Below are 16,497 nucleotides of genomic sequence, written 5' to 3'. Positions count from 1 at the left end.
TATCAACAATGAGGCAATGTAGAGGCCGAATTGTATTGATGTACATGATTTGGTGCAACCAAAGTGCTGCCGACAACACTTTACACGTGATAGGCAGAGATGCCATTTCCTCAGCCTCTCCTCCTCTTTCAACTGCTGTGGAAGGCCAGCTGATATGGCGGACAAAGGTGCGCTCCCTTCAAGTCCGGAGTTCCAAATCTGCCTCGTAGACGTCGATATACAAGAACATCTAAAATTTTGGATGCTAAAAAGCTTCGGCGTCCGATTTTTCGGACTTCCTGCCCAAATTTCAGGTCCAAAACAGCATTAAATGAGCCCCAAACTCTGCCACATCTTTCATCTCCATATTGGAACCAGCGTTTTCTTGAGTTAATACATTTGCGACCGTAGCAGAGCTTGAAAGGCAGCTTTGCCGCAATACAGAGGTATGATGAGGTGAAGCATATTGAAAATTTAGGGACCACTTCCAAACGGACGTTGACTGTCTCTTGACCCTCTTGACTAAGTTCGACCGTAACGGACCTTGAAAGGCAGCTTTACCGCAATACGGGGGAGTGAGGAGGTGAAGCATATTGAAAATCTAGGGACCACTTCCAATCAGACGACTGTCTTTTGGCTAAGCTCGACCGTAACGGAGCTTGAAAGGCAGCTTTGCCGCAATACGAGAGTGTAATGAGGTGAAGCATATTGAAAATCTGAAGGGGTCACTTTCAACCGGACGTTGACTGCATTTGTTTTTGGGAAGTTCGAATAGTTCGAATAGTAAAATTTCAGTGCGAATCGAATCGAATAGCAAACACTATTCGAAAAATATTCGAATAAAATTTCGAATATTCGCACACCCCTAATTTCATTAGCTTATGGTCCACCAAGAATGGAGACTGTTGCTGGGTGGATTTATAGCATTGTGCCAGCAGCAGTAAGCCCCTTCACGAAATGCATGTTTGCTCATTCATTCGGTGAACTCATTTATGTAATAATTTCTGGAAATTTATGAGCCAAAACTATGATATGATTATGGGGCATGCCACAGTACAGGGCTCCAGAAACTTCAACCACCTGGGGTTCTTTAACATGCACCTAAATCTGAATACATGGGCCTCCAGGATTTCGCCTCCGTCGAAATGAGACCACTACAATTAAAATCGACCCCGCATCTTTCAGGTCAGCAGCCAAGCACTGTGACCACTGCACCACCACGGCGGCTGAAATCCTTTATGTGACACCATGGGTTTTTAACATGTAAAGGCTGTTTCACGGGCTGCGACTGCAGTGAAAAAGATCGTACCGTTAATTCTGTTTGCAACTGCCGCTAATGGCAGTTTCGTTTCACATGGGCTGCGAATGGGCTGCAATTTTCGCTCTGTGACTGCCATGGCGTGCAAAGTTGCTTGCTGCCGTTCATTGTGGTAGATAGTATTGCATAATTTTTCAAATGTAATGTAACAATCTGCGTGTTATGATACTGTTAAGTTTTCATCAACGGTAGCAAAGAGTACAGCTTTTGGTCATTTAAAAACAATTCCCAATCTAAATTCATTTCGAAGTTCGTGACAGTGGCCATAACCAAAACCAACTCGACGGCGCAATTTTGACGGCTTGGCCAGCTCAGCGCAATTTTGACGAGTCCCGACCCAAAAAAAAAGTCGCTTTGCCGCTACGAACAGAGAGAAAAATTTGTAACTTGTTGGTCACTTGCAGATGACCACTGCAGTGATGCTACCGAGGACTTCTGATTTGGAGCAATTTTTGGAGCAGCAAAATTTCCGTTTTGGAGCACTTTGGAGCAGCAAAATTTTCATCTTGGAGCACTTTGGAGCAGATAATTTTGCATCTGGGAGCACTCTGGAGCAGCGAACTTTACATCCTGGAGTGCACTACAGAAGCATATTGCAATAACATTCAAGCACCAGAATATTACTATGGGGCTCTTATGAAGGCTAGAAATATTTCGATTCATTGCAAATCTCACGGAAAAAATCATCTCAGGAGAAATCCATATTTCACTCGCTAACGAAAAAATAAGGGCTCATGCAGTTGAGTGTTCTGGATTAACCTCTTCGGCGATAATTTTGGACACTAGCAAATAAACAGAATACCGGATCAATAAAATTGCACCTTATGAAATAACACTCTAAATACATCTATGTGGTTATCAGCAGACGTGGTAGACAAACGCCGTGATGTACAGCAGTGCCTCAATGTCAAAGAGCCACACTGTCCCAAATGCATTCCCCTAACACAACTCCAAGGCGAAAGCCAGGTTCTTTTTCTTCTCGATCGACGGGTTGATCCTCCCCCTCCTTCTCCGCAAGCTTTCTGCACCTCACCTGGTTTTGCGCTAGCTCCATGATCGGCGGACCGATTACGGAAGCAGTGTAAAGCGACGATGTCATGTGATGGCATCATCACGTGACATCACGATATATGACGCCATGATGACGTTACAAGTTTTGACGTCTATGACGTGATGATGACGCCATCACATGATGATTATTTTTTGCATCAATCGATTGACGTCGCCGACGGTCAATTTTCGTGTTTGATAAAGCATCTGAGGCTTTCGCATTAATATTGCGTATTGAACGTTAACAACCTGGCCTTACATACCAAACTGTCCTCCACCATGTCACATTTTTGCCATGCGCGAAACAGCTTCGCTTATCATCCACTTCACGGAGTGAAATGGCTCCTCAACTTTTTTCAAATGTTTATTGTGATAACAATTATATGGACACTTTCCGCGGATTTTTGCCGTCGCCATTGCCTTAATTTTCTGTATAAAGACCAAATTAATAACATCACCACGCGCATTCTAGCCGCCGGTAAAAGCTCGTGAGCGCTGGCGACGAACGCAGCTGAAGCGGAGATTAAACTAGCCGGCCGTCTGTCTCCGCCGCACGGACAGCGCATGAGATAACACCTTCCCGCGTGCGGGCCTGCCATCGATTGCTCATCAAACAGAGAGGAAACGCCCCGCCCGTCTTTCGTGAGGAGCAGGAAAGGACGCCAGGGGAGTGGAGGGGGGGACCGCATCGTTCGAAGGGCGCAGTCGCTTGCGCGCGCGCTTTCTCGAGGCATCAGGAGACGGCTCGTAAACTTGCTGTGCTCTCAACGCTTACTTCGTGTTTAGAGAACTCAGAGCAAGAAAACGCTTCGGTTCCTGGAGCGGGCATATTCCCTTAAACCAGTGTTTTGTTGAGTTACGCGAGATCGGATACAAAAGAGCTGCTAGCCTTACTTCGTTTAACAATGCAATTTGTTGGTATCGCATTCATTGCTTCGCCCTTAAGCGAAACTGAGTTTTTTTAACCATCAGCTATTGACCCCCGAAAGCGAAGGGCGGACGTGTAACATGGCGTAGCCGCTTCACTGTGGGCCGTCAGCGACGGGCCCGCTACTGACAGCTGCGCATTTGTGGCTGCTCCGACCAGGAGATATGATTTTACTAATGAGATGACATTTTTAAAAAAGCAAGCAAAAAATTCGAATTGGAACCCTAGCACGTGAGCTCGAAAGGGCAGGGCCTTTTAGGGGGTACTTACCGCAGAGTGATTACAAACTCGGACGCGTGCTGGCGGAAGGGAAAAAGCTGTTCTGGATGAAGATCCATGGATAAAGTATATCTGAGGAAAAGTGTTAACGCGTTTCCACCGTTCGCGTGCTCTTCCATAAAAGCGAAGCAAGGAAAATTCGATAATGTCCATCTACTGCGAGCGATCCCAGATTTCATTCCGCGATGTCCGGAAACAGAAGTGACAGACATTTTAGCGGCACTCATGCAGTTATTACTGAACATATTGCTTCCCTTACGTGCCATGCGACGCTTGAAACGAGCTATCAGCAGCGTTTCTAGAACAGACGACGTCCGCCGAAGAATCGCCGTCGCACTTTCTCGCTACCGATAGGCCTAGACGTCACGAGCCTCTGCGGAGAGTGCATTTTGCTATCGAGCCGACTTGCAGAACAGAAGCTGCGCCGGCACCGCGCATGGCATCGTGGCTTACTCGGGACGCACACGCGAGCGCTGTTTATTCAGCGGAATAATCCTTGGTCCATGGTTGCAACTTTGGCAGCCCCAAGATCAAGCTGCACATGTTCTGACGCGCCAGCCGTGCGATTGCCGGTGATAGACGCCCCCAAACCCGACTTTGGCGCAGTTTGGCGCAATTTTCGTCGATATTATCAGGATGGCGCAGTAAATACAATTTGGCGCACTTTGGCGCAGTTGGCGCAGGAGTGGAATCACTGCCACTGCAGTGAGAAAGCGAGGCTGTTTTATCGCTGCGAGCGAATTCGCAGCCTGAAAATTACTGTGTTTCGCGTCATGTGAAACGACCTTAAAGAGTGATGCGGTGACCCACTTGAGGAAGAGCTGTGACTTGGCCTCCATGAGATCTCCCCGGTCGCTCTCCTCTGGCTGTAAGGGCAGGCCGAGCAGGAGGGCAGCCACTGCCTGCATGCATGCCTGGTCTAGGTCACGGGTGATGGCCGTCACATCCCCGCAGCCCGGAGGTGCCATCTGGTGGCTGTTGCCCATCACCCAGTCGGTCAGGTACTCGACCAGCTTGTTGCGGAACTTCATCTCCTGGCGGAAGGCCAGGTCGTCCCGCCGGGCCATGGTCGCCTCCACCAGCTGGCACAGCTTTGTTTTGATGTGCAGCGCATGCACCGTCGTGTCCAGGTGTCGCACGTACCTGAAATCAAACAAGGATCATCATGACACCGCTGACAAAGGACACAATCCTTGCTCCGAAATATGAACTGTACAACTGGCACTGGTTGTTGCAGATGAACAAAAGAATGCCTGAAGGTCAGCAGTTTTACGCAGTCCATTGGGAATCCCAACAAAAAAATGAAACATGCACAACGAAGTAGCATAGAATGCTATTTATGATAGATGGGACTTCTACAAAACTACAATTGCATAAGAGTCCACAGGAGATAAGATCTCACTTCTGAATACTTAGAAAAATTCATTTTGCAAAGCCTACAATACAACACAGCAAGCTGCCTCAATGGTCAATGGAGTCATAATGCACCCATTGTAAGAGCCAGAGTTTCTGCTGAAGAGGAGTCATCAGTCATTGAATATGATTTCTGTGGCAGACTTTGCTCAAGGGTGACAGTTTTAGGTCGGGAAACTTTGTTTTGAGCTCTTGCACTGTTTGCTAACTAATGGTAAGCCAGCACCTGTGTGCTGTCAGCAAAGTTTAGGTTTTGGTAGGATTGCATGTATGAAGTAGTGATTACGTAAAAGTTGCTTTCAGATGGGGGGTTTATGTACAGAATTGTAAGCATGTGCCACATCTGAAAGCATTCAGGATGCTTCACAGCCAAAACACAAGCTGCAAGACTTTTTAATAAATAATGCCATGTTTCAGCACCAAGCTGCTCACTTATGAAAAAATAACCTGTATAAGAATAGTTTGTGTAATAAGTCTCTTACAGTTGCACAGTCTTAAAGAATCCTCCAAAGCATTCTATGATTACTATTACGCAGAAGCTCAAGTGAACTTAAGCTGGCTGGAATACATGGATATCTTGGCACAGACAGGGACTGGTTTTGCATCTAGAACCAGCTCACATCTGGTTGTCCAAGTCACCATCTGATGCCAGTTACATACTGGCCCCAGTTGCCATCTGGTTATCATGGCAGCTGGTACCAGGCCATCTAATACCAGACAAGATCTAGGTAAATGGTACCAAACCAGGCCATCTGATAACCAGATGACAACTGGGACCAGATAGATGGATTGAGGCATGGCTCTCGGACAAAACCTTTCTTTTTGATTCACGACTTTTCCCTGCGGCACCTCAAGGAGAATTCACACAGGTCCACCTGCTTGCTGCAAGGAATAACCACATACCCCCCATGTCAAACTGTCATACTGCAGTGCGGGCCCTCTGAGCTCCCCCAATGGACCTCCGAGCACTTGTTCGAGAGCGACCCTGGGAAGGGCACAGCAGCTGTATCTGTGCAAGTGCTTGGTGGCAGCGCATTACTTCGAAGACCATAGGGGAGGATGGCTCACTAGAAATGACGCCATGAATAGTTCCACTGATTCTTCCCGGAAGAAGTGCCCCACACAAACACCCCTTTACCATGTTGCCCAAATGACTGTTTTTTAGGGGTGTGCGAATAGTGAAATTTCACCTCTAATCGAATTCGAATCGAATAGTGCCGAATAGTGGCCAGAAATATCGAATAGCATATTTACACGAAATGTGTACTGCCAGTTACAGCAAGACAAAGGAAAAATCCCTGACGCTACGGCGTGCTGACAGCTTCATTACACACTTGTTCGGGAGTGGCTTTTGTTTCAGCTTTTATGGGCGCGCAGGCATGTTGACAGAAGAGTCGCCATTCCAGTCAGCAGCGGCACTCCTCACCTCCTAACAGAGGGGGCTACGGTAGTTAGTTTTCTTTCCTCATGGTCGAGCAACGAAGCTGATCTGACAGCAGTAATGTTGTGCTTCATCGTCATGGGTTGCTCCGGGCCCAAAAAGTCTTTGGGTGCCCGTTCTCAGCAGTGTTTTAACTGCACGCCGGAACGATGAGAGTGTCTGAGCTAGTGGTGCGGTGCAACAGTGGCGACTGCCCAGCGTGAACAAATTTTTACATGCAAAGCCAATCACCGAGGGTTTCACAGGCCAAAGTCAGGACGACGTTAAGAATGGCGACGTTAGCGTTAGTTTTAGCCAGCGTGAACAAATTTTTACATGCAAAGCCAATCACCGAGGGTTTCACAGGCCAAAGTCAGGACGACGTTAAGAATGGCGACGTTAGCGTTAGTTTTAGCCAGCGTGAACAAATTTTTACATGCAAAGCCAATCACCGAGGGTTTCACAGGCCAAAGTCAGGACGTTTTACAGCGCTTGCGGAATACACAACCGAACTACGAAAAGAAGTCCTTGCCTTCGTTTCGGAAGCGATGTTGTGAAGGACTTGACAGTTTTCTCATGTGTTTTTCTACGTGCAGAAATGACATAATCTTTGTCAAGATCAACATGTGCTCACTTTTGAACCAGGATTTCAGTGGAAGTTTTAAGAATGGCGACGTTAGCGTTAGTTTTAGCCAGCCAACCCTAACCAAGTTGCACCATTGGTCTTTCTCGCGTTTGAGATATTCGTCCTGTCAAATTATTCGAAATTTAGAATACTAGCTATTCGAAAGTCGAATCGAATTATTCGATTAGGAACTATTTGATTCGAATTCGAAACTCCAATATTCGCACACCCCTACTGTTTTTTGAAGATCGCACCCACCTGACGATGGTGAGCATCATGGCCTCGATGCTAGTGACTCCCAGGTGCTCTGTGGTGTGGTCCACTCGGTTTTCAAAGACACTCTTCATGATGAAGATGACGTGCTCAATGAACTGCGTGTTGGTGTCTATCACAGTCACCTGCAAAAGCAACAGGCGCAGGGAAGAGATGATGTACAACAGGTGGGTCCCAACGGGCTCTTGCTTCCTATGCATTTCAACACAACAGTTCTGGAATATTCCCAGGACACAATGAGCAGTGAACCAGCTGAGATTTTGTACTGACCAGACAACTCACATACGCATAAAGGCGAGACAGAGAAATGCACTAGAGCTTTCGGTTCAACGAAGGTCTCAATCTTAGTGTGCATGCAGAACTGGTGTTATATCAGGAATGTGAAGGTCAGACAAGTGTGTTCAAATATTATTTGCCATAAAAGAAAAAATCTTATAGAGTCGAATTTCACTATAACGAACTCCGCTACAACAAAATTTCCACCACAACGATAATTTTCGATTCCCCATCAGCCGCCTATAGAAAACAATGCAAAAATGTGTCTCCACAGTGAATACTTTTCCTGGGCACTTCCGCTCCAACGAAGTTTTCACAAGCACCACCACATAAAGAAATAGAGCTTGCCTAGGACTGCTGCGAAATTCCGCTAGCAACTCGACCATTTCTCGCTGGCCCGTGACTTCCAGAGCCGTGTGGTAGCAACGCAAGACCCATGTCTTCATTGGAGACGCACTTTTTGGCACCAAACGCACATCCCAGTAAATTTCTCGCTATTGAGATGCTCAGCAACAGACTGTCCATCCACGAAGATGCTGCCAGCGGGTATGATGCACGTACGGGCCGCGGAAGAATCGTTCAAGAACTCCCGCCAAGTTTTTTATGTAGTGCTCAAAACAAAACTACTGCTCATCGTCACTAACACTGCAATCGTGAATGACAACCACGGTTTTATGAAGGCACACGAACAGTCAGCGCGCACCCATTCCAATCTTAACTACATCCTGCCGGAACTGCTGCGAACACAAATGTGATCATGGGTGACCACGAAAGTACGCGCTCATCGAACGCGCACCGAGTCAAAGCAATGCTGCTTGCCGCAACACTGCGGGTAAAACCACAGTAGAAGCGATCACAGATAGCAACGATGCAGTTCTGAAGGCACGCACACGGCCAGCGCGCAGATTGAAAACCGAACTACCATTTGCCCCGCAGCCACTGCGCAGGAAACCACGGTCGCTCTCGTCACAATCATCGATAGCAAAAAAGCTCCAAAGATACGCAGCTAACACAGTGGAAGAATAAAGGCAATAAAGTCATAAAACGGCGCAAAGTGTTTCAGCTTTCTTGTCGTTCGCTTATGCCTATGTTAGTGCGGCGCTTCGGCACGCTTGTTTGTTGCGCGGCGCGCTCGGTACGCTCCGAGGGTAGCCTGAATATCGTATTTTTTCGTTTAATATAACCAGCATATAACCGGCACCCCCCACTACAAAATGCGAGAAAAAGAAAAAACATACCGACGTATTGATGCGAATCTGCCTTCCCTGCATTACTACGAAGGCATGCTGTGAAGCCAACTTGCACACCAATATTCGCATATAACCCGCACCCCGAGTTTAGCTCCAAATTTTCTGAATATTTTGTGTGCGTTTTACATAAGAAAATACGCTCTCTCGGTGTGCGGTCAAGTAAGTCTGAGTTAGCGAGAGTTCAATGCAAAAGTTAATGCATGCGCGTGCTGGGACCAGAGGACGGGTCATAATCATCAGATCTTCCTAACTTTAGTGGCCTATACATGAAATTTCGTTGCAACGAAATTCCGTGGCAACGAACTTTTCCACACATCACGTCAATTTCGTTGGTTCGGATGGTTTTATGGTTTTCTTTTTATTTATTGCAAAGAAAAAAGCAAAACGGCTGCATTTTAAACATAAAAAAAGGTGCTGATGCTGGAACATAATCAGTGGTTGGGGAAAGGACAAAAGCAGCTTGAAGAATTCAAGTAGAAATTTTTTAAGAACTCTTCGAAGCACGGTAAGTGTGTCAAGCAAAGCAGTGTGGTGTATGGCCCTCGTATTTTATCAAAAAGCAATCGTTTATTTCTCACGTGTACAAGAGAAGCGTTTTCATGTAAACACTCGGATCTGATAAGTTGAGCGCAGCAGCCTGTTGAGGCTACTGCTGTTAGTCTTCTGGAAGAATACCTGGTTCTGAAGACTAACCTTTTGTGACAGTGTGGGACTATGAGACAGTTGTGAGGCTATGAAAAGCAAGCTTAACTGACAAATGAATTTCGTTGAGACACAAAAAAACTGCTTTCGAAAATAGGAAATGAGTGTACAGGAGCAAGCGTAAAACCTAACTTAGCCTTACCTAATCTTACCTAAACTAACATAACCCCTGCCCCCTTTCCTAACCCACTTTTCTTTTTTGTTCAAGCAATGAAAAGAATAAAGGCTGCTGATAAGCAAATACATAGCATGAAATCACCTGTGCTCTGTTCAATGCAGTAGCTGTTTACTCTAATGCTTCTGAGTAGGACTATGTGAATATTCGAAAATTCTGAATAACGAGTTAAATAATGTCCTCACTGGTGGGTCTTTGGATAGAATAGCCAGCATTCATAAATCACACAAATATTTTCATGATGGTTTTTGGACAGTATAAAATCTTCAAGGGGAAGTGATTAGAACATAAAATGCGAGAAGTAGCGTAGTAAAGCTCATTAGACAATGTGCATGGAGCCAGACGCTTTCTTCTAAAATGTGAAACTATTCACCCTACGAAGAGTCCTGGGTTTATGAACAAGCTGCTTAATTTTTTTCTGAATGATGCTCCTTTTCGACTTCTAACAAACAACACAACATAACATGCAATATTACAACAGAAATTTGCTAGCATTGTCCACACTGCAGGCCACGAACATCATTTTATATTGACAATTAAAAATGCCAATTTTTAAAATAAAAATGTACTTGATATTCAATGTAATTAGACTTGCCTCTAGAACTATTCAATTCGTTTTCTGTTCACTCTCAGAAGGAGCCTACTTTTTAGTAATGCTCACCTATGCCTAAAATCAAGTCAGACTGAAAAATGCACACAGCGTAGATAGACTGACAGTCAACAAGCTTGCAGCCACTCCGGTCCAAAGTGAATAGCATTTACAAAGTAGATAACAGAAGTCTACTAAGCACAACACTAAACATTGAGAATTTTAAATTTTCGAACTTATGAGTGGAGGATAGAAAAATGTGCACGACTGCTTGGACCAGCATACGCATCCAATAGAGCTCCAATAAAGGGCATCTGATAAAGTAACATCTGACAAGTACAGAATGCCCCAACAAACCTTTTCACTGCAGCCATGAATATAGGCAGGGTCTGCTATCATTTCCTGTTAATACATTATATAGCGTATTTTCTCGCATATAAGCCGCCCCTGCGTATAACCCGCACCCCTAACTTTAAGTCTACGAAAAGAAAAAAAAACTATGCATATAATCCACACCCCAACTTTTTAAGCACATCTTTCCGTTTTTTAGGTGTGCGTTATATGCGAGAAAATACGGTATATGTTTGAAACAGCTAGACTGGAAGATCAATCTTTACATCCCAACACTACATGCAGGCTATGATAAGAGGTGCAGTGAAGTGTCGCAGATTTCCTACTTTGTTCACCTGCAGCAACATACCTTTTGACTTAAACCTTCAACACAATGCTCGATTCCATCAATATAAATGATTGTTGGTTTCTTTCTATGAATAACTCACAATACGGTTGTTAGTCCCTACAAAGAAGCTTCACATGCACGCAGCGCGACACACTTATCGGCTCGTCGATCTTGTCAACGTCGCCTCTCGGCCATAGCGCACCATTTTCGTGCCGAAGCAGAAATCAGCGGTCTGTCGATTCGTCCCGCTCTTTTGGTCGGCGGCGTGAATGCTGCCCGCCTTGGGACCGCGCACGGTCCGGCAGTCGCGCGAGCGATTGGGCCGCGGACCAGCATGCACGTCCAGCTTCAAAGACTGTCCCTCGCCCTCCTGTGCGGAGGGTGGAAGGAGTGGTCAAGTTCCCAAAAACAACAACCGGGCAGTGGATCCACTCACCTGTCCCTGGGGGTCGAAGAACTTCTCAACGATGGCCTTGATCTGGTCGAACAGGATCGGGTACAGGGTCGGGCTCATCTCGTGGGCCACCAGGTCTTTGACGTGCTTCTGGATCTGGGTGCCAAACTTCTCGTTGTGGCACACCAGCAGACGCAACAGCTGGCCCACAAACCTGCACCACAATGGCGAGAGGCTTGTTCAGCACATTGGCCTTTTCAATAGACCAAAGCTATGCATTGGTCCGGCCTGACCAATTTGGCTGGTGGAACACTTTAGTGGTCGTTTCGGAAGAGCTACCTAGCACTGAGTTGTGAGGGTACTGGACTGACACCAGGCGGCGGAGAGTTGCGGGCAGGAAAGATTAGGCAACTGTGGGAGTGCATGCGACGTGGTGCAACAGGCAGGGGACAGCGGGACTTAAGGAATGGTGCGCAGTGTGGTGTGTGAATGTGGACTGCAGTGGCTACGACGGCATGGCAAGTAAAGAATGTTCCGGCAAGGTGAGCAACTTACACAGTTGCAATAAACAGACTTAACAGAGCAATAACGCTGACCACCAATTGTACACATATCTTGAAGAGCTAAGTTCCATGCTGGGCCATACAAGTTTGTCTCGCGCAGCTTACAGAATAAAGGTGAATCTTGAACTTTCGGTTGAATTCGATGAAGTTTTGGATGAATCGCAAAGCAAGAGAATCAGCTGCAAAGTGAGCCAATTCGAGATGATCAGTGAGACAATGTAATTTATTTCCTCGTTTATTAAGGGTCACTAAACGCAAATAACAATTTACGGTATGTCAGAGTGAAAGGTCAATGTGTGAGAACGTCTAAAACGTCAGTAGTATCAACAGTAGTGCTATAGTAATCGAGAAATTAAGGTAAATGTAGGACACCATGTGCGCCACGAGTGGGACATTTTGGAAATGATCCCGATGACGTCAAAGAGTACCGAGTACAATTAACCACTACTAATCAAACTAGTTACAATAAAAAAAGAACCTTCCGTGCATCACAAGACGTAATAAAATGCTGCTTGTTCGTTTCTGGTTGATTCATAGAAAAAAGAACCTCTTGGCGCTACCATGGGGAACGGCGCGAGTGGTTCAAAAGTTCAGTTTTCGCCGAGCTGTGCGTCTCAGTGGTAGTTTCGGTATCGGGTACTGCTGCATGTGCTTGGCTCTCGCTATTTTCGCCCTGTCGATACTCTACTTGTGCTGCTGCTGGCCAAGCTAAGCTCCGTTACAGTGAACTATACAGTTTCGGAGTGGCCCGTGGCTGCGTCTTGGCAAGGTTGATGGCCGCTGTTGCGCAAGAAAGCGTAGCTTCGGCGGCCGGGCGGTAAAGGCGGGCAACGTTGGGAACGGCAACTGCTACGTCAGAAGGTCCGTTCAGGCAGGTGATTTGAATGTGCTAATGCCGTGCGGACCGCTAAAACGTGATTTTCTTTCAAAGTAAGCATTTCCTTGGCACGAAACAAGCACTACGAGGTTTATGCAACGCTATTGCAACAATCAACGTCGACTTAATATTTGCCTTTAGTGTCCCTTTAAACATGCACATATAGAACAACTTGTTTTAACAATTGAAATTTCTTGGAAATGGGCATAACAGACCACTCAGTAAAAACAAAGTTTCACTGATCATTCCACACCTATACAATAAAAGCTCGTTAATTCGACCCTCATTAATTCGAAAGATCGGATAATTCGAATGTGTTCCCTGGTCCTGGCCAGCATATGCACTGTTTAATGGCCTCAAACACTCGTTAATTTGGTCCCGTTTAGCCACCTCCCGGCTAATTCGGACGATCCACAGAGCGCGCCGAGCACCAAGCGCGTCAAATGTGCGATGCATAAGAACGAAAACGGCGTTCACAGGAAACCAAAACGAGGCGGCGCTGTCCGCATCGCTGTCTTCATCAGCTAGTAACCATGGTTTCATCCACATGCGGATCCGGCACTCAGCAACTTCGTTTTAAATTGACGTACTGGGCGCGCAATCTCAGAAAACGCAAACATGGCAAAAGATGTTCAAGATAAATAGCTTTCGGCCGCGGTTGGCATGCTGGCATAAAACTCGTTTGCTACATCGCGATGGATGAACTATCAGTTGCCGGCCACTTTACCTGCGAATAAACTATCATCACGTGCGCATGGTGGTGGTGGCGGCGGTACGTAATACAGAAATGAGAACATGTTCTGCACAAATTAAACACTGGAGTCGCACGATGAACACAAAGTCGCACGATGATGAAAATTGTGACTTCTACACTGCTCTTATGCAAAATAAGTACAGGATTTATGTATTTAACAAGAAAATGAAAGTGTATTCATGTAACAGACATTTGTTTATTGTTTTCTTGACACTTTTGATATTTCGGCATTTGGTTCATTCGGACATTTTTCCTGGTCCCATAAAATCCGAATTAACGAGTTTTTACTGTACTAGGCAAAATGCTTCTGGCTCCCGATGCTGTCAGTCTCACCTGATGCAACAGTTCAAAACTTCCTCAAGCTTTTGGCTATCCGGCAACACACGAAAACCAAGCAGGCAGTTCCATCAGGTAAGTTGGTATGGCAAGGCAGGCAGCACAAAATTGACGAGGACAGAGAAACAACAAGGCATGAAACACACTTGCGTTTCAAGTTGTGTTTGTGTTTCGTTGTTCCCCTGTTCTCAGTTTAGCAGTGTCTGCTACCACTGAAGCTGTGCAGAGCTGCCCAGCAGTCATGGCCTCAGAGAGGCCCACAGGCAGTTCCCCCCGTAAATTAGATACCGGAGGTCTTAATTAAGCCATATACATTATTCTCCCAATGCTGTAACCGTAAGGCTGCACCTGACCAGCTGCACTTGTCACGGTCCTATAGGCCTCAACAGCTGGTATGGTGGCGCTGCAGTGTTAGGACAGTCAGCGCCACCAGTAGCGGCCGCGCACGTGATCCCGTCATCACACGTTGCGGGCGTTCTTTGCAATGACATGGTTGAATACGCAGCCCACATTATCATTATTGTGTGGATTCCGCAGAATTGAACACATAGAATGATACAGTAGAGCCCCGCTGATACGTTTTTGAAGGGACCGTAGGAAATAAACATAAGAGATGGGAAACGTAAGAGACGAAAAACAGGAAAAACGGCAAAATATTTAGTGGTACAGAATTTTATTTCAATTCTTACGAGCAGCACGAAAATTGGAGCGCTCAGCCGCGATCTAGTAGATGGATAGAAACGCGGAGCTAAGGACGGCCTCATCCACAGAAATGTAATCAACGTATGTGATTTTTTTAACACCAACAGCTGTAGGCATGAAAGAACTAAGCACACGCAATCACGACCAGCGCGGCGAGTCCGACCGCGAACCGCACGCACGACCATGCGAGCTCCAACCAGCTCGAACTCCTCCCGTTCTCCGACAAATAACGATGATGATGAGTCTACACCAACGCGATGGCAGAAGTGAATGCCAATCTCGAAGGCCTTGCTTTCGCAAGCAATTACGTCATACACGCCATGTTTGTGCAATGCAAATCTCAAAGGCTATGCTTTTGTCAATAGTAAATGCCAATCTCGAAGGCCTTGCTTTCGCACGCAGTTACGTCATAGACGCCATCTTTGCAATTTGAATCTCGAAGGCCATGCTTTTGTTTGCATCAATTGAAAGATTCTGTTGCTTTCGCCTCTCATATGCGGCTAATATTACGGTCAAACGAGGCCAAGCTGCGTGAAAATGCACCATGGCCGCTCTCTTTGGTAGTCACTCGGTCGGCTCCGAGCGCACTTCGCGACGTATCATACGGGAACGGTCCGACAGTTACGACGTAACAGCGGGGTTCCCAATACATTGTATCCTATGGGAGCTATGCCGGGACCGGCGGAAAACGACGTAACAGCCGGGAAAACGCAGCACTGAGGAACGTAACAGCGGGGTTCTACTGTATTTACAATAAAAGCAATCTTCGTCAGAGCAATGATCTTTACACCGGCAATCATGTTTACGGCATTCGGGAGGAAACTGTGTTTGCCAAGGGGCCCTCGGAATTCATTGGTAAGTGTGCTGCTCAGATGAAGAGTGTCGACTAGGACATCCGCCTTCAGGTTATCAAAATTTAATCATTGTATTATTTACATTAAATAAAATAATTTTTTTCATTTTCAACTATTACGTGAAGAGCATCTGCTGACTTTTGCATCCGTTCTGTTGGTAGTAGTTGGTGATTGGGCTATTCAAGAAAAAAGTTTGTTCACTATGTTTCTCTCGCTTTTTTGTGCTCACTTGTTCTTACGGGCTGTTCGATGATTTCTGCCCTTTTTCCCACGTGTCTATAGAACCAATTGCACATTGTGAGAGCAAGGTGCACATGCAAGGCTGGATGCCGAGGATGGCGTAAGCACGCCGCCGCCTTGGCTATGTTTGTCAACAAGTGCACATCCTGCACAAACCTACCATGCGACTGGCTCAGGGAATCGCTGCGTCCCCTTCCAGATATGAAGATTTTGAATGCTTCATCGTAAGGTCACGCTGTCGCCTTTCCCATAGCACACAGGAAGAAGTGTCGGAACATATTGGCCTGGAGATCTTGGAGTGGCGCCCTCTCGCGTGTGACGGCAGAGTGGGGACTCCACTCTCAAACGCGCTGCAGCAGCCGCTGCTCCTGCATGCGGATCGTCTGCTTCAGGCGGGAACGTTGTGGAACGAACAGCCTCGCGACGGTCAACTAACGCCTGCAACGAATGTTTTCGAGTGTAATCTTGAACTTGTTTTAGTTGCGGCCCAATCGATAGGGCCAAGAAATCCCCCGGATCGCTGACGAGTGCACCGATGCCACCGACCGCATTGTTGGTAAGAAAGTGAAACTATGTGTGAGTGTTCTCGCTCGTTATCTTGTTTCCGCCGTACGAGACTAATTAGTTTGGGTGTTTCTTTCGATATTTCAGTAAGCGTGCCGTTCTCCAGCATCTACAAGTATGTAGATGAAGCTTGTGAAAGGTCGCTGTGCCTCATCGAGGGTGAGGCGGTGTACGACGCAGGCCACGTTGTTGAATGCGCGGTCGAGGCCGTCAACGGAGATCGCATCACCGTCTCTCGTCCTGCAAACAAGTGCCGC

General features: G+C 46.4%; 1 protein-coding gene across 1 annotated transcript in view; it reads right to left on the bottom strand.

Annotated features, from left to right (window-relative positions):
- The window catches only part of LOC119390700 (neurofibromin), a 171,247-nt gene that overhangs the window by 103,299 nt on the left and 51,451 nt on the right, over positions 1–16,497 (bottom strand). Inside the window, exons 18-20 of the mRNA XM_049415148.1 lie at positions 11,393–11,564; positions 7,271–7,410; positions 4,365–4,697 (exon numbers count right to left, since the gene is read on the bottom strand). Of these exons, the coding sequence (XP_049271105.1) occupies positions 4,365–4,697; positions 7,271–7,410; positions 11,393–11,564 (645 nt within the window). The remainder of the gene's footprint in view (positions 1–4,364; positions 4,698–7,270; positions 7,411–11,392; positions 11,565–16,497) is intronic.

This window comes from Rhipicephalus sanguineus, chromosome 4, assembly GCF_013339695.2.
Source record: "Rhipicephalus sanguineus isolate Rsan-2018 chromosome 4, BIME_Rsan_1.4, whole genome shotgun sequence".
NCBI classification, from domain to species: domain Eukaryota; kingdom Metazoa; phylum Arthropoda; class Arachnida; order Ixodida; family Ixodidae; genus Rhipicephalus; species Rhipicephalus sanguineus.
The sequence above is the reverse complement of the archived record's forward strand: the minus strand, read 5'-3'. Positions and strand labels throughout refer to the sequence as shown.